General features: G+C 56.4%; 1 protein-coding gene across 6 annotated transcripts in view; it reads left to right on the top strand.

Moving 5' to 3' along the window:
* Positions 1-4951, top strand: part of ERC1 (ELKS/RAB6-interacting/CAST family member 1) — a 270866-nt gene extending 265915 nt beyond the window's left edge. For all 6 annotated transcript variants that reach the window (XM_070371714.1, XM_070371712.1, XM_070371717.1 and 3 more), the window contains one exon: positions 78-4951. In XM_070371714.1, the coding sequence (XP_070227815.1) occupies positions 78-215 (138 nt within the window). In that variant the 3' untranslated portion in view covers positions 216-4951. The remainder of the gene's footprint in view (positions 1-77) is intronic.
* Positions 4952-16266: the final 11315 nt, after the last annotated feature.

Raw genomic sequence — 16266 nt, 5'->3', positions numbered from 1 at the left:
TTGGTTGATGAAGGATAATTCTGAACTCAGTGCGAACAGGCTTGATTTATTTCACCTGAATCCGTCTCTCCTTTCAGCTTCAGAGCGAGCAGGAGAAAGGTGAGCGGGACAACGCCGAGTTGCAGGAGTTTGCCAACGCCGTCCTGCAGCAAATCGCGGATCACTGCCCCGACATCCTGGAGCAGGTGGTCAACGCCCTGGAAGAGTCATCCTGACCCCTCGCGGGAACAGCCGGCCCAGCAGCCCGAGCGTTGAACCCGGGAGCCAGGAGAGGAGGCATTCGAGGAACCAGGCCCTAGGCTCCTGGCACCAGACACACTACAGACCCTGTCCCGTCTCGCTTAATCCCTCCAGTGAGGCGCCAGCACCATTTCTCGTCTGTCTTCTAACCTGCTTCCTTCTTTGGGTGTTGTCCCCACACTAACTGTCCTGCCATCCCAGCCGGGCAAGCAGCCGAGTCTCCGTGGAGAGCTGCCCTCCGGCCATCAACAGTGACACTGTGGATGCTGGTGGCTATGCCCTGATGGGGACATAGGGAGAGCCCCCCTCCCCCATCCATGGCATGCGGATGGAGTCTGGACGCTGCGGAGCTCAGCTTTCTGGGGGATGCTTCACTGTGGACCCAAGCGCTATGTGTTCTGATACCAGAACAGGTGCTTTCCCCTAAAAGGGTAGAAAAAAAAATCCCCAAAAGAGTATTAACAGAAAGAGTGGAGGAGGAGAGGGACCAGGGACCTGGAGCCAACCAGCTCTTCTCCTCTCCTGTCCATGCTGGTGACTGTCCACGAGAGGCATCTGGGCAGGCCTGTGGGCGGGCGCTCGGGGAACCGGCCTCCCTGCCTTCTGGCCCTGCGCTTGTCCTCGGCCTCTGGGTGAGTCGCTCTTCCTTGGTGCAGTGGATCACGCCTGTCACTAAGAGAAGAGGGCCGTGTGGCCACGCCTGCAGCTCTGCTTCTGTAGAATGTGACCGGTCCTCTGGGTCAGGCTGGCTTCCCCGGAACGTCTCTGTCTCACCCCTGAAGAGTGCTTCTGCCTCCCCCACCCCACCCCTACCCTGCACTCCAGGTTTGGGCACGCCCCGGTCCCTCCCCCCCCCCCGCCCCCGCTGCAGCCTTCATCCTGACCCACAGCCTCTGCTGCACACGGATGTCGTTCATCACACATGCAATCATTCCCCTCTTCTGCTCAGACCGTGTTTATGAAGTGCCTGCGTGGCTGCCAGGCACCAGCCATGAAGACAGCCTCTGGCTGGGGCGGGGTCGAGGATTCTGTGAGATACACCTGGTCCGATCTTAACTCTTAATAGAGGGCAGCTTTTCCAGAAAAATCTTCCAGAAATCAGCGTTTCTCATTATAATGGAATTTATGGGTTTTGGGGGGCAAGAGGCTGCATCAGTTACTAGCCTGTAGGATAGGATCCCATCTTATGTCTCAGAATTTGGGGGTTTGTTCCCCTGAAGGAGCGTGCTGTGTAAAGGGCTACGACAGTGGACGGTGTCTTCTCTGCACATCCATATGCTTCTCAATGAACTTGGCCGGCTCCATGTTGCAAACCAGAAAATCGACCCCAAAGTTGCAGATCCGGTTGAGAGTCCTGATGTCTTCCCCATGCATAGACGGTGGCAGTCATAAATATCAGGCACCGAGAAACAGACCACTTAACCCGAATCTTGCCCTTTGATCACCTCCCTGGCCAGACACCCAGCAGACGCTCACATCCTCTGATAAAAGAGTTGCTGGGTTAAATGGGTTTTTTCCTTCCCCTTCCCCAGAGTTACTCACCCAGAGAATCCGAGGCTGCCTGTCAGGTCGTCACAGCCGTCAGTCCTGTATCTTCCCGCCAGCAGCCCGTGACGGTACCATTAACTTATATGGTCACATCTCCAGCAGCCCCCACTCCCCGCCATAAACCAGCTTCCCCCCGTGAGAAGCTGTCGAGTGCTCCTTATCGAAGGTTTAAATGGACTCTGTTCATAAATTTCTTACTGAGATGTTTCCTGATAGCCAGGCTGGCCAGAGCAGGGGTGCCGAAGGGCTCAGACAGTAAGTGGTGGCCATTCGTAGTCAATTACCTCAACCCCATTTATTTATTGCACTGCCCATAAATCACGTAGAAAGCCCCGGTGTTTTAGGGCCGTAGTCCTGGAATCTCAAATTATCCACCACAATGGGAGAACCAAGGTAGAAGGACCTCCTCCCTGGCCTGCAGGAGGAAGAGGCCCCATGCAGGGCAGTGGCCCAGCCAGCTCTTCTGGTGGTCCTCCGGGCCCTGCTGGGCCCACCTTCCCCGTCAGATAATGGTCCCTGCTGCCTGCCTGTGGATACCTGTAGGAGTACTCTGGGCGGACACCATCTGTCTGTCCCTAAACCAGGCAGGACTCTCCTCTGCCTCCTGGGTGGTCCTCCTCACACATCAGTGGTCCTGGATGAGGGTCAACTCTGGCTGAAGTTTAATAGTGAGCAAGGACCTGCCTATACCACGAGGGCAAATTGAATGTAATCTCCAGCATTTAGCATCTTACTGAGTGTAGTTCTCTCTCTGAGCCAACGTTTGCTGAAGGCTCAGTTCCCAGCACACGAGCCTTGTGTCCCCAGACCTCTCCTGGCTTCATGGTTGTGTGAGGTCATGAGCTGCTTCCGAAGGTCTGTGACCTTGGAGACACACTGCAGGCCGCCTAACATGCTCACTAAACCCTCCATCCCATTGGCACGTCTCGTTGCCCTGAGCACCTCGAGCTCTGTCCCCAAGTAACAGTTGTCACGGGGGGCAGTGAGAAGGAGAGGGGGTGGCACCTACCTGGGGTGCAGGGCAGAAGCTTCGCACGGAGCCCGTCTCCTCTTCCTGGGTCCTGCCACTCCATTGCAGGCACTCGCTTGGCTCGTGATGAAGCGTCTGGGTGCAGGTCTGCAAGGATGTGGACAGTGTTTGAAATGGAAAAGACGTCATGTGGGCTGTCACGTGTGAAGAAGGGAGCGGGGCTTTGCAACTCCGTCTCAACTCTGACCTTGACCATGTATCTGACCATCTGAAGGCGGCCTGAGAGCTCCCTCTTCCTAACTCGTCTTAGGAACACAAGTGAAGCAGACGGAGCCCAAGGTGCTTCTAGCATGGACGGCAGCAGCTGGGCTCACCCTTTGTGTCCAGAAAGGTCTGTTGGGCTTTCCAGCAGCTCGCCCGCCCCCCGGAGCGAGAGGAGGATAGGAAGTCATCTCCAGGTGTCGATGACTGCTGACGGTCAGGATTTGCTGCTGACCCAACCCGCATGCCCTTCCGTGCCCCCCTTGGACTCCACCATGTCAGCAAAGCCCCAGGGCGGGGAAAGAGCGAGGGTGGACTTGGGCTCAAGTGGCTCTTCCTGAGTCCCCGTGGACCCTGTGTGGGCCCCCAACCCCACCCCAGCCTCATCTCCCATCAGCGGCGGAGCGCAGGGCTGCGGTGGGGGCGGGGGGTGAAGAGGGAGGGGCAGCGGGCCATACAGACCCAGGCCCACCCACCACTGCCAGCCCTGACCCCTCAGCAGGGGCGCAACCATCAAAGAAAGGTCTTGAGAGGAATCTGGTGTTTCCTCCCCGGACACTAAGGGAACACAGGAAGAAAACGGAAAATCTTTCTGAACAAAATGGCTGTCCTGTGCTTTTTAAGCAAAAACTTTTCAAACTTTTTAGTGTCAAAACTGTAACCAAGTGTCTCCTGGTTTTTCCCAGCTTGTGTGGCGAGTGCTGTGACCCCCATCATAGGTGTTTCTCCTCCTGACCCCGGGGGAGCGGTGGATTAGGGATTGATTTATGGAGGTGGGTTCCTGTCCCTCCCCACCTCCTCTTTCGTTTCTCTGCTTGTCAATATTGTCCGTGTGGTTCAGAGAATCGGGGTGGTTCCATTGTGTCCATTGTTAAGATAATTAAGATATTACAGAGTAGTTGTAGAACTGAAAAATTAAAGAGCTGTGTTTCTAAAAAAAAATCAAACCAATATCATGTTAACAAAGGAATTCAAGCTCTGGGGCAGCCAGACACCGCCCCTCTCCCCATAAGGTGGCCGAGGTGGCAGCCGGGCCGGCCACTGGGGTGACGCCAGGTCCAGATCCAGGCAGGCAACCGGCCGCTGAGCTTGGGAGAGGCTCCTGGGGCCCGGCTTGCCTATCCACCCTCAGGGACTCTGCCAGAGACTCCCAGATCCTTGACCCCATAGCTGCCCTCACCCCCACACTGGCCCCCGCCCAGCGTGCCAGGTCCCACGTGGTCACCTGGGCTGGCGCTGGCCCCTGAGCCCCACACCAGCCACAGAGCCTCCTCCTGCCCACTTGGTGCTATACTCTGGGGCCCATCCAGGATGGGCCAAGCCCCGGCCAGCCTGGAGCCTGCGGTCCAGGTTGGGGGCCGGCTCAGAGCCCAGCCCCTCTGGCATCAGTCCCTGCAGCCTTTCCCTGAAAGCTTGTGAGACCCCCGCCCCAGGCTGCCGGTCTCGGCCCCAGCAATGGCCTGGCCAGGAAAGGAGGTGTCCCCCACTGAGCCAGAGAGCCCGGCCCTGGTGGGGCTGCCTCCCCCCCACCACCACAGCAGTATTGCACACTCCCTGGACCCGCAGGGGCAGCCCAGGGCGCTCGAGTCCAGCAGGTGTGCAGGGCATAGACGGGTCTCCCATGGTTCCCCTGCCCCCCGGCTTCAGGAGGCAGAGCTGCCCCTGCTGAGGTGCCGGGGCCCCAGGCGCTGACCCTGCAGCTTGAGTCCTTTTGGCGACGGTAGCGGCCGAGGGGTGGTGTCTGAGCGGGCCCACCACTGCCGTCCACTGCACGCCGGCCCAGTGGTGTCGCTGACACGATCGTGACATTACAGAGAAACTGTGTTAGAGTCGACTTTGCCTTGATAACTATTGTAAACACTTTGTTCATTTTTTTTCTTTTTTATTCACAAACTAAATCCATCAGGAAATTATAAAGTTATTTAAAAATCGCGTGCTGTTTTTCTTTGAGCCTCATGCAGTCTGCTCATCCAGGCAGGATGTGTCCTCAGATGCTAGAAAGGCAGGAGAGTCCAGCGGTCCCCGCGCGGTCAGCCACACCAGGGATCCCTGGGAAGCAGGGATGCTCGGGTCACGGGAGGGCAGAGGAGTGGACAGCACCCCGGCCCTGACAGGCTGACAGTGACTCTCTGAAAAGGGGGAGCCCCTCTGGGCATCCACCTGGACTCGGGGCTGGCCGCCCCCCTTACTGTGGCTCACGGTTTGCATGCCAGGGCCCCCACTTCACTCTGTCCTAGAGCAGCACCCACAGGTCTGATTCAGATGGGGCTGGAGCCACGCCCCACCCCCAACCCCGGGATATGTGCTGACATGTATACCCTGGACCACATGAGCTGCAGAATCGGACAGAATGGAGGCTGGGAACAAGGAGGGCATGGGGGGCTGCCAAGACCATCAGCTAGGAAGATTGGCAGCTCTGGGCCTGATGTCGAGAAGTTGTTCTGGGGACTTTGGTGAGAGTTATTTTTTTCCGCTTCCCTTTGTTTCTCTGTCTGCTGCAAAGGGGACCCGGCCCGCTCGCCGCGTTCCCTCCCTCTCCATACAGGTTCTGCCGCCCACTGACGTTGGCACACGGGCCGAACACTTCCCTCCCGCAGCCTTGCCCACACCCGGCTCTGCCGGGCCTCACTTCCTCCAGCAGGGAAGGCCTAGAGTGTGCATAGTCTCGCTGCAGGATGTGTGTTTTGCTGCATAAATGAAATCGCCACCACGCGCCAATGTGTCTGCCACAGCGACCTGTTGGGTGACACTGGTCGCTGTCCCCAGGGTCTCCCATTCATCCTGCCTTGCTGCGTGCTGATTCGCCCCGTGGTCACCTGCTCAGCTGCAGACAGAGGGACGCAGAGGCCACAAGGTGTAAGGAGAATACGTGAGAGGAGAACTTGGCAGTGGAGAATTCTGCCCGTGAACTTGGTTTCTCCTCTGGATTGGGAGAAGACTATGATTTGGAGCCTCTTGGGCTGGCTCGAAGATAATTAGGAGCTGGTTAGACCCTGAGGGAGCATTCCAAGGAAGCTGCTTTGAGATCCACACGCTTTCCCAGGTGTTGGGGGAGTGTGGGAGAGGGCCCTGGACTCGCAGCCCAGAGCCTCTGTCACCCTTGACCTCAGCCCTGCTACGTTCTCTAGGTCACAGGCCATGATGAGGATAATGGGCAATTGTGTTTCTCCTGCTTGAGAGCAGAGAACTGCATTCTTCAGGTCTGCAGCTTCTCTGAGGCCAACCGGCAGGTGCACCCGGAGGCGGCCCCCAGCAGGACGTGGACGTGGAGACCAGCCCATGAGTGTCGCTGAAGCCGGCGGCTCCTGCCGGGTTGGCTCGGGCTCCAGTTTCCTTTTCTTGTGACTTTATTCCTCAGGGCTCCTTTCGGACTTTGGTGGGAAGCCGTGGTGTCCATCCGCCCCCCTCCAGAGCTGTGAGTGGGCAGCGGGTGGCCTCCACCCCCGGACGGCTCAGGGAGACGGGAGCTGGGGGCTCCACCTGGCTCTCCTTGGATTGTCGCCGCAGTGAAAAGTCAGGATGAGCCGCGGCTTCAGGAGCCTCCTGACACTTCAGGAGAAAAGAGAACATGAGTAGCCACTAGGCCTGGGTCTGTGGGGCCACTGTGGGACGTCCCCAGGGGGCCTGATGGGTGGCTGTCCAGGAGAGGCCAGGCCAGCGGATGCCCACCCTGCTGGACGGGCGGGGAGCCAGGGCAGAGCAGGGCTTGGCCCTTGGGAACCTCGGCCGTGCACGAGAAGGCAAGGGTCCAGAAGTCAGACGGCGGGATCGCCTTCTGGTCTGTGCTGTGTGTCAGACTGTGGCCTCGAGAATTCACCTGGCTTCTCTCATCTTCAGTTTCCTCATTTTAAAACAGGGATAAGGATGCCCACTGCCACAGGTGTGGGAACACAAGGCCCAGAAGAGGGGGTTTCTCCGGTAGGGATCACCAGCCTCTTCGCCTGCCCTGTTCAGACACCTGACCCCCTGCCGGAACTTGGCCACTGTGCCCTCACCCGGGGGCGTCAGATGCCAGCAGTCACATGGCTTCTGCTTTAGAGGGCAAAGCCCAGATGCCAACGTGCTGTCTCACTGGCCAGGCCGCGCCAATCTCCCAGGGATGGGCTCCTGAATGCGGGCTTTGTCTGCCTGCCTCTTAGTCACGGTGACAAAGGACACCCGGGAGATGAGAACCTGACGCCGGATTCTTGAGCCAGGACGTCAACACTGCAGAGTCCAGCCCGCGGACCCCAACATGGACTGGACCCTGCAGACGCTGCGGGGATGCTCTGACCCCGGCTCCCCGCCCAGGCCGGAGGCTGGAAAGTCCCTGAGGGCGGCGTCTGCTCCTCTTCTGGCCTCGAATGCAGTGGTGCATACTCGGGCTTATAGCGGAACCCGCCAGGCACGGGAACGGGCCTGCTCCCATCAGCTCTCCCACAAGCTTTCACACCAGGATGGTCCCACAGCTGTGTCGCTGGACGTGCATTAGCTGGGCGTCTGCTAGAAGGCGGCTTCCCCTGCGCACTGGACCTCAGAGCCAGCCTGCGGGGCCCCAGCTGCCCCCTGCTCAGGGCCAGGGTGGCTGGGAGAGGGGCAGTCTGGGCCTGACCCTGGAGCCCGGGACCCTGCGAGGGTCTCACTGTGGAAGGCCTCACCACCTGCACCCCCTAGGCTCAGGTCCTCGGGGTTGTGGAATTTCCTTCAGTGCCCCTGAGCTGACTGATGAGGCTCCTTCCTACCTCACGGCCGGGGGTCAGACACCCTGCGTCTAAGGCAGGTGCTGCCGCTTCAGAAGAGAGTCTCTGTACTGAAGGCTCGATGGATGTTCTGGGAACTTGCCAGGGACTGAGACGCAACTGGTCTTTGTAAAGGCCCCTCCCCTCCCCAGTGTGTGTGTGTGAGTGCACGCGTGCGCATGTGTGCACTCGGGGTTCACACACCCCCGTACAGGCTTTGGCCCAGTGTGAGGGTCTCCCTGCGATGAAGGAAATGAGTAAAAAGCTTCAACATTTTTGTTCCCCTTGGAGGCCTGCAAAGAAGGTGTTAAGAGCACAAGATTTAAATCATAAATTTTATTAAAAGCCAAGCAGCCCGACATGTGGCTGTTGCCAACTTGGACGGTCTTTGGGGTGAAGCCGCCCTGAGCTAATCCAGAAGGAATCAGAGGGGGAAGCGGGTGGAGCCTTGGCCGGCAGGAGTGGGGAGGCTCGCACCCTGGGATCCTTCCCTTCACCCTCCCTCACGCTCCTTCTTCAACCAGTGGAGCCTCCAACCCCCAGGACTCCAGGTAAGGGGGAGGAGCAGCCACTCCAGCTGGCCCAGGACTGGCCACAGGTGCCCCCCGAGTGGCATTTGGGAGACACGCAGGACAGGGAGCCCCAGCTGCCCTCCCATCCTCTCCACCCTCCTGCAACAGCTGGGGTTCTGTGTCTAGGACACCCAGGAAATGCCCTTCCCCAGACCTGCTGGAATGGGAGACCCCCTCTTTCCCAGGATGAGGGCCCTACCCGGCCTCTCACGAGACACAGGAAGCTATGTGAGATCCTCTGACCTGGGAAGCAGCACCTCCCAGGACGGACAGGATCAGGGTGCAGAGACTGGGCAGAGGGGCTCCCCCAGGACAGCCTCGCCTCCAACCCAAGCCACTCCCGGACGCCTCCCTGGCCCCAGCCCAGCCCTTGCCCCGGCTCCGTGTCAGCTCCGAGGGGAGCTCTGCGTCACAATAGTCACTGTGACTTTGTGCCTTGAGCTCTGCAGCCCACTCCCAAGGGTGGGAGCACGGCTCGGCAGCGCCTCGGCCGAGGGGCTGAAGCCCCCACCCCTGAGCTGGACCCAGGGGGCCTCCGCCGTGGACAGGGGCCCTGGATCTGTCTGGCCAGTCAGACTTCCTGTCTTTACTAAAGCGTTGGTTGCATTATAAGGTGTTAAAAATCACCAGCACAGCTTGGAACCAGCCATAACGTCTTCCAAGCCTCCCAGTGTCGTCGGGGAGTGCAGACAGAACCTCTCCACCCAGAATCTCTAGACCTCTCAAAGCTCCCAAGAGCAGGGCGGGGGCCCTCTAATCCCCCTGGGGATGACTTCCCACCTATGTGTACGTAGGTGACTCTGTGAACAGCGATTTAATATTCTCAGCTGGATACCTGTGTCTGCAAACCAGGGCTTCTGAGTGTAATCACTTCCTCCTGGAGCTTCTGCAATTCTCCCCCTGCCCCCTGGGAAGGCGGGGGCATGGAGGGGCGCGCCAGGGCCTAGTGGGGAAGCAAGGGCTGCAGGGGCTACACTGGCTGTAGTGAGGGCCGGAGTCACCCTGGGGTGGGGGGGAGACAAGGTTGCCCCCACCCCACGGCGGCTGCTTCCCCAAGCCTGACAGACCTTTCCCAGTAGCCACCTTCTCTTTCCTTCTCTCCAGTTTCTCTCTTTGCTTAACAAGATTCCACCCCCCTGCCAAATGTCCTCCTCCTCCACGTGCAGGAGACCCAGGGCTGGGAACTGCCCAGTTTGCAAGGATCAGGGATGGTCAGGTTCTCCCATTCTAGTAGGTCTGGGGAGGAGCGTTTGCTGAGTGTCTTGAACACAGAACCCCAGCTGTTGGCAGCCGGGCAGGCTGGTGGGCAGTTCCCCCTCCAGACGCCGGGTTTTCTGTCTTCATGCCACCAACGCTTCCTGGGGCACCTTCTGTTTGCAGGTCTGCGTCAGTCGCCATGGCTGGGGGCGACTCGAGGCCCCAGGGTGGGCGCCAGCTCCCCTGTGTCCACCCACCAGTGCCCCACCGAAGTACCCCAGGGTTTGTGGTTGTCCTGCCCCCGTGGCCCTCTGTGAGTTTAATAAACAAGACTGAGAAGGGAGTGATTTACAGAGAACGGGCAGTGCCCTCGGTCACCCAGCCACGAATGGAGGACAGGAGGGGCTCCTGGTGAAGGGCTGGCCAGACGCCAAGCCCGCCTTTTATGCGACGACCGTGTCCTGTCTACGTTTCAGACGGATGTTGAGTGAGACCACGGCCCACATCTATTCTTTCGTCAGTGTACCCTGTGCTAACAGGAGCAGCTGGAGTGTCTTGCGGTGTGTTAGTCGCTTCAGTTGTGTCCAACTCTTTTGCAATCCCGTGGACTGTAGCCCATCAGACTCCTCCGTCCACGGGGTTATCTAGGCAAGAATACTGGAGTGGGTTGCCATTCCCTACTCCAGGTATTTTCCTGACCCAGAGATCGAACCCATGTCTCTTACGTCTCCTGCGTTGGCAGGACGGTGGCACTTTACCACTGGCGCTACCTGGGAAGCCCACGTTGTGTACTTACCAATAGTTAAAGGTATAAATGTTATTTACATATTTTTTAATCACACACAAAATTTTCTTTTTTTTTTTAAAGGCTGATCCACAGCAAACACCTGCTGTCTTGGCCACTGTTGCTCTCTAGTCTAGTCTTTCAAGGTTCCTCTTGAATGAAGCCCTGGGTGGTCTGCCAGGCACCAAGGCCCATCCACTGCCTGGTCATGGCTCTTAGCTCCCCGGGCCCAGCAGCCCTGGGCCTCCCCCTCCCTTGCTCAGCCCTGGCCCTAGTTTGAACCAGGGTCTCTGGAATATTGACAGTGTCCTGGCAGCGCCTACTGGCCCATCCCCAAAGCTCCCACCGCCCACCAGCCCCAGGTTGCCCAGCCAGTCTTTTGCCCCTCTTGTCTGCCCTAAAGGACACCTGGCTGCTTCCTCCACTTTCCAAACAGGGACGAGGGCATAAGGAGGTTGAGTAAACTACCTTTTATTAGATTTATTTGGTTTAGAGCAGAAACCCTCTGAGGAATTCACTTCATATAGGAAGTGGAGAGAGACTGCTTTCTATTAAGGGGTCACCCAAATGCCCCTCTTGTTACAGGGCCCCCTGGACTACACACAGCTCCCCTTACCCTTTCAGGCTGCCAGTTTGACTCTGAGTAGATTTTTATGTTAGAAAATTCTTCCTTATAGACTTGTAGGTGATTACAGCTGGAAAGGATCTTGAAAACAGTCCTGTCCAGGACTTCTCTGGTGGCACAGTCGATAAGAATCTGCCTTTGCTGACAAAGGTCTGTCTAGTCAAAGCTGTGGTTTTTCCAGTAGTCATGTGTGGATGTGAGAGTTGGACCATAAAGAAGGCTGAGCACTGAAGAATTGATGCTTTTGAACCGTGGTGGTGGAGAAGACTCTTGAGAGTCCCTTAGACTGCAAGGAGATCAAACCAATCAATCCTAAAGGAAATCAGTCCTGAATATTCACTTCAAGGACTGAAACTCCAATACTTTGGCCACCTGATGTGAAGAACTGACTCTCTGGAAAAGCCCCTGATGCTGGGAAAGATTGAAGGCAGGAGGAGAAGGGGCGAAAGAGGATGGGATGGTTGGATGGCATCACCAACTCGATGGACATGAGTTTGAGTGAGCTCTGGGAGTTGGTGGTGGACCGGGAGGCCTGGCGTGATGCAGTCTATGGGGTCGCAAAGAGTCAGACATGACTGAGCAACTGAACTGAACCAGACACAGGTTCGATCCCCGGCCCAGGAGGATTCCACATGATGCAGAGCAACTAAGCCCGTGCGCCACAATCACTGAGCCCACGCTCTAGAGCCCTCGAGCCGCAACTCCTGAAGCCCACTCGCCCTAGAGCTGCACACCGCAGCTACTGAGCCCACATGCTGCAGCTCCTGAAGACTGCATGCCCTAGAGCCTGTGCTGCATAACAAGAGAAGCCACTGCAATAAGAAGCCCCTGAACCGCAGTCAACTGGCCCCTACTCGCTGCAGCTAGAGAAAGCCTGCACGAAGCAACCAAGACCCAGTGCTACCAAAACTAACTAAGTAACTAAAGTGTATATGAAGAAAAAACAGAACAAAACCCTGTCCAATCTCTTCATTTTAAACAGAAGGAAGTCTGCAAACATTCCTAAATGTGGGAGTCAGGGGCCCATGGCCACTTAGGGGCAGCGCCCGACCTCTGCCCTGCAGCCTGGGCTCCCTCCAGCACTGGGGTCCCAGCCCCACCTGAATCACAGGCCACCTGGAGCCCTTTCCCGCTGTGGTACCTGCTCGAGGAGCCTCCTTGTCCACTGGCAGAGAAGGGCATGTCTTCCCCAAGGTCTACTCACTAGAGGCTGGGCACAGGCTGTGCCTGGATACACTTCGAGCCCTTCCTACCACAGCAAGAATAACTCTGTGCTACCAGAAACAGCAAAGATCCAAACAGGCGTGGACACCTCACTGATGCCACCCATGGAGGCAGCATCTCGCATTTTTTTTTAAAAAGTCGGTGTCCAGGGGAGACAGCAGAAGACTGGTGATGCTCACTGGGATTCTCAAATTGCCAGCAACTGCAAAGCATAAAAGTGAGCCTCAGAGATTCGCCCTGTTGCGGAACTATGCACTGTTACTGCTTCCTAGGTTTGTACCAAATTGAATTACCATATCCGAGAACAGTGCCACTATGGACTGAACTTCACACATAGCCTCTAAAGGACTTGAGGAAAAAAGCCCAAATAACTTGGAAATAACGTTCAAACATAACTTCTCAACCCAACTACCAGGCTGATGGAGCAGTTTCAAAGGAGTTATCATGATATCTGAGAAATAAGAAAACCCCAAAATATTAACACTTTAAAACTTTGACTTCTTCATGAAGAAAAGGGATGTCACAGACTGTCTCTGATATTTTGGGGTGAGTGTGGGGTGACTGCCTGAACGAAAGGGCTGGTGCACCCATCGCACCCTCACCCCAAAAGATCCCATCAAGAAAGAAAATGAGTCTAACTTGGGGTGACCAATTAGTGGCTCAGCAGTAAAATATCTGCCTGCCAATGCAGGATATACAAGAGATAAGGGTTCGATCCTTGAGTCAGGAAGATTCCCTGGAGGAGGAAATGACAACCCACTCCAGTATTCTTGCCTGGAGAATTCCCCTGCACTGGGAGCTTGAAGTCTTACCCACTGGACCACCAGGGTAGTCCCTTAACCATTTTGTAGGAAGTCTTGATTGCAGGCAAAGCCTGTGGATCGATCGTGTGTCTTCTGATGAAACGATAGATGCTGAAATTTGAATTTCATCTAATTTTCATATCTCATGTAATATTCTTTTCAAACATTTTTTTTCCAACCACTTAAAAATGTAGAAGCTGTTCTCAGCTCACAGGTCATACAAGGAGTGGCAGCAGGATTTGCCCCTGAGGTATGGTCTGCTGACCCCTGACCTGGGAATACCAGAATTTTCCCCTCATCACAATTCTGGCCCCAGGCTGGGTTCCAGGGCTTGATGAGGTTGCTCTGCAGGGTGGTGCCTTTTACTAAGTAGCCTGAATGGACCACATTTTGTTCACCTGTTGAAGAACATGTGGGCCATTTCCAGCTATGGGCTGTTACAAAGAGTTGCCGTGAACTTTCAGGTTTTGTGGAGCACAAGGTTTCATTTCTCTGGGGTAAATGCCCAAGGGTGCAATTGCTGGATTGTATGGTAAATGTATGTTTGGTTTTTTAAGAAATTGCCAGACTCTTCTCCAGTGTGGCTGCACCATTTTGAATTCCTGCCGGCAACTTCCGAGAGATCCAGCTTCCTATTTCAGCTGTTCTCGTGGGTCTCCAGTGACACCTCCCTATGGAATTCATTGGCGTGTTCCTAGTGGCAGGGGGGATGAGCACCCTGATTCTTGAATGACCTTGAGGCCACTTTCAATCTGTGGGCGTCCAGTGGCCCCAGCACTTCTTGTTGTGAGGACTGTTCGTCTCCCACTGAAGTAGCTTTGTCAGCATTTGGGAGTGCCTGTGTGGGTCTGTTCCCGGGTTCCATTGGTCTGTGTCCTTCCGCTAAGGCCATGCTGTCTTGATTACTCCAACTATATTCAAGTACAGAAATTCTTCCCAGTTTATTCTTCCAAACTGAGTGAATTTTAAGACCCTAGATTTCATTCTAGGCTGCGACAAACCCAGGAAATTTCAACACAAATTGGGTCATTTGGCAAACTTTTTAGGACTCTGGAAGAAGGTGTGTTTTTTCCCCCACAAGGATGGATGGACACATTCCCTCTTTTTTTTTTCCTGTTTTTTTCCCCCCTTATTATGGTAAAATATAAATCACATGAAATTTACCATTGTAACCACTTGTAAGTGTGCAGTCCAATAGGGTTAAGTGCATTCACACTGCTGTCCAACCATCTGGGTCCAGACGTGTTCATTGTCCCTGGCTGAAGCCCCGCCCCTCCCCCAGCCCCGGGCAGCCTCTATTCTCCTTTCCTCTCTGTGTGTTTGACTGTTCTCGGGGCCTCACATAAGTGGAGTCGCACAGCATTTGTCCTTCTGTGTCTGGCTTATGTCACTGAGCACAATGACCTCAAGTTTCATCCATTCTGTAGCTTGAGTCAAGTTTTCTTTCCTTTTTAAGACTGAATAACGTTCCACTGTGTTTCTACCACTGTGTTTATCCACCCATCCGTCAGCGGCGATTGAGCTATTACCACCTCTACGCTCTGGTGAAGGATGCTGCCGTGAGCGCGAGGTCCGGTGCATCTTCTCCGTCCGTCCCTGGGTTTCATGCCCGGGAGGGGACCAGCCTCTCCTCTGTCAGGCGTTCAAACCTCTGCTTCCTTCACTCCTCCGGTTAAGACCCCAGGGGCCAGGTGCCAGTGGGTCCGAGGGGCCACTAGAGGGAGCCCCCCACCCTGGGATCCCATGGGTCTGATTTCCTGGCAGCCTCTGGCTGGTGGAAGTGGGGGTGGGGAGACTGGAGACCACCGCAGAGGAAACAGCCTCCATGCTGCTTAGGGACTGATCCCCACTCTCTTCCCCCAGCTTGAGCAGCTTCAGGGGTCTTTCCTGGACCTACAGGCATTGTCCCAGAATTGTTTTATTAAAAGCCTCGAGTCTCCAGCCACCGGAGGCGAGAGAACTGGACTTTCCTTGATTCTTAGTTTGCGGGGAAATTGTTTTCCTGCCTCCTTGTGAGCTTGAACAGATTACACAGAAAAGCACTTTATCTTCTGCATTTCTCCCACGGCCTCCAGCCCAGCCCCCCACCCCACCCCAACCACCACTGCTATTTATAGAGCCTGGCCAGCTTGATTCCCACCCCTGAGTGATGGTGGGGGTGGGATGGAGACCCTGGGTGTTGGGGCAGAGTTTGGAGAAGGCTCTGTCTCCACAGGGGCTCTTGTACACCTGGGGACAGGTGAGGCCTGACCTGGGTCCCCGTGGCCTGGCTGGGGCTCACCAGCATGATGGGATGGCATCGTCAGAATGCAGTTGTGAGGGTACCATTCCTTGGCTCATGGTACACGCTCCATTAGGACTGGTCCGTGCTGTCCTGACGCTGACCGAGCAGGTTTCCCTCCACATGATTCCTGGTGCCACACAGCAGTGGAAAATCCATAAAAACTAACAGTATCCCTGCTTTACTCATCGCCATGGTCACTACCCTAATCTGGAAGGTTTTCCCAAGAGTTGGGCTGCAAGATCTCTGCTTCCCAAACAGCAGTTCAGAGGTGGAGAGGGTGTTCCCCACCTGACCACCGCACCTGGGTGGAAGGACTCTCGGGGCTAATGGAAGGGGCAGAGGGCTGGCCAGGTTTGGGAGCAGGTGAGCATCTCCCTAAGTCAGGAACACGGCCCAGGTGGTTCCTTCCCCCTGTCGCAGCCCCAGGCGGTAAGGGCTGAGCTGGAGGAGGCAGGGGGGCGGGGTGGGGGGGGGCTGCCCCAAGGCTTGTCCGGAGCTGAGTTTATGCCTGTGGGTTCAGCTGCTCAAAAACAGCCTTTATTGCTCCCAGCCCGCTACGCTTTCCCAAACCCACTAAGATGGGAAAGAAAGTCAGACTGGGGCCCTGCGGTCGAAGCGGGGTCTTGGCATGGGGGCTGGGCCCAGCGATGGGGCCTCCCATGGGGACAGGACAGGACGCACCATCCCCAGACAGTCAGCCTCAGGACCACCTCTTGGTGGTAGAGGTTCTGGAACCCAGTCCTGGGCAGCCGAGGGGCCTCCTTGCCACCCCTCCCTCACTGGGGGTGACTCTCTTCCGGCTTGGCCTTCTGCCCCCAGGGTACAAGGCTGAGATTGCACTCTTTGCTTCAAGCAGTGAGGACTCTGCTCGGTGAGGGCCCCTCCAGCCAGTGGCTTTGGCTGCCAAGAGGGTGACCCAAGGCCCTCCCAGTGCGCCCGCAAGCTCCCCTCCCTTGCCCCCTCAGGCCACCCTGCTCGGGGGGCCCCAAGCTCCGGCCCCCCTTCCTCGGGAAGCTCTGAGCCAGCTGCTCCCCAGAGAG

Source organism: Bos mutus, chromosome 5, assembly GCF_027580195.1.
Source record: "Bos mutus isolate GX-2022 chromosome 5, NWIPB_WYAK_1.1, whole genome shotgun sequence".
NCBI classification, from domain to species: domain Eukaryota; kingdom Metazoa; phylum Chordata; class Mammalia; order Artiodactyla; family Bovidae; genus Bos; species Bos mutus.
Note: the sequence above shows the minus strand (reverse complement) of the source record. Positions and strands in the feature narration are given on the sequence as shown.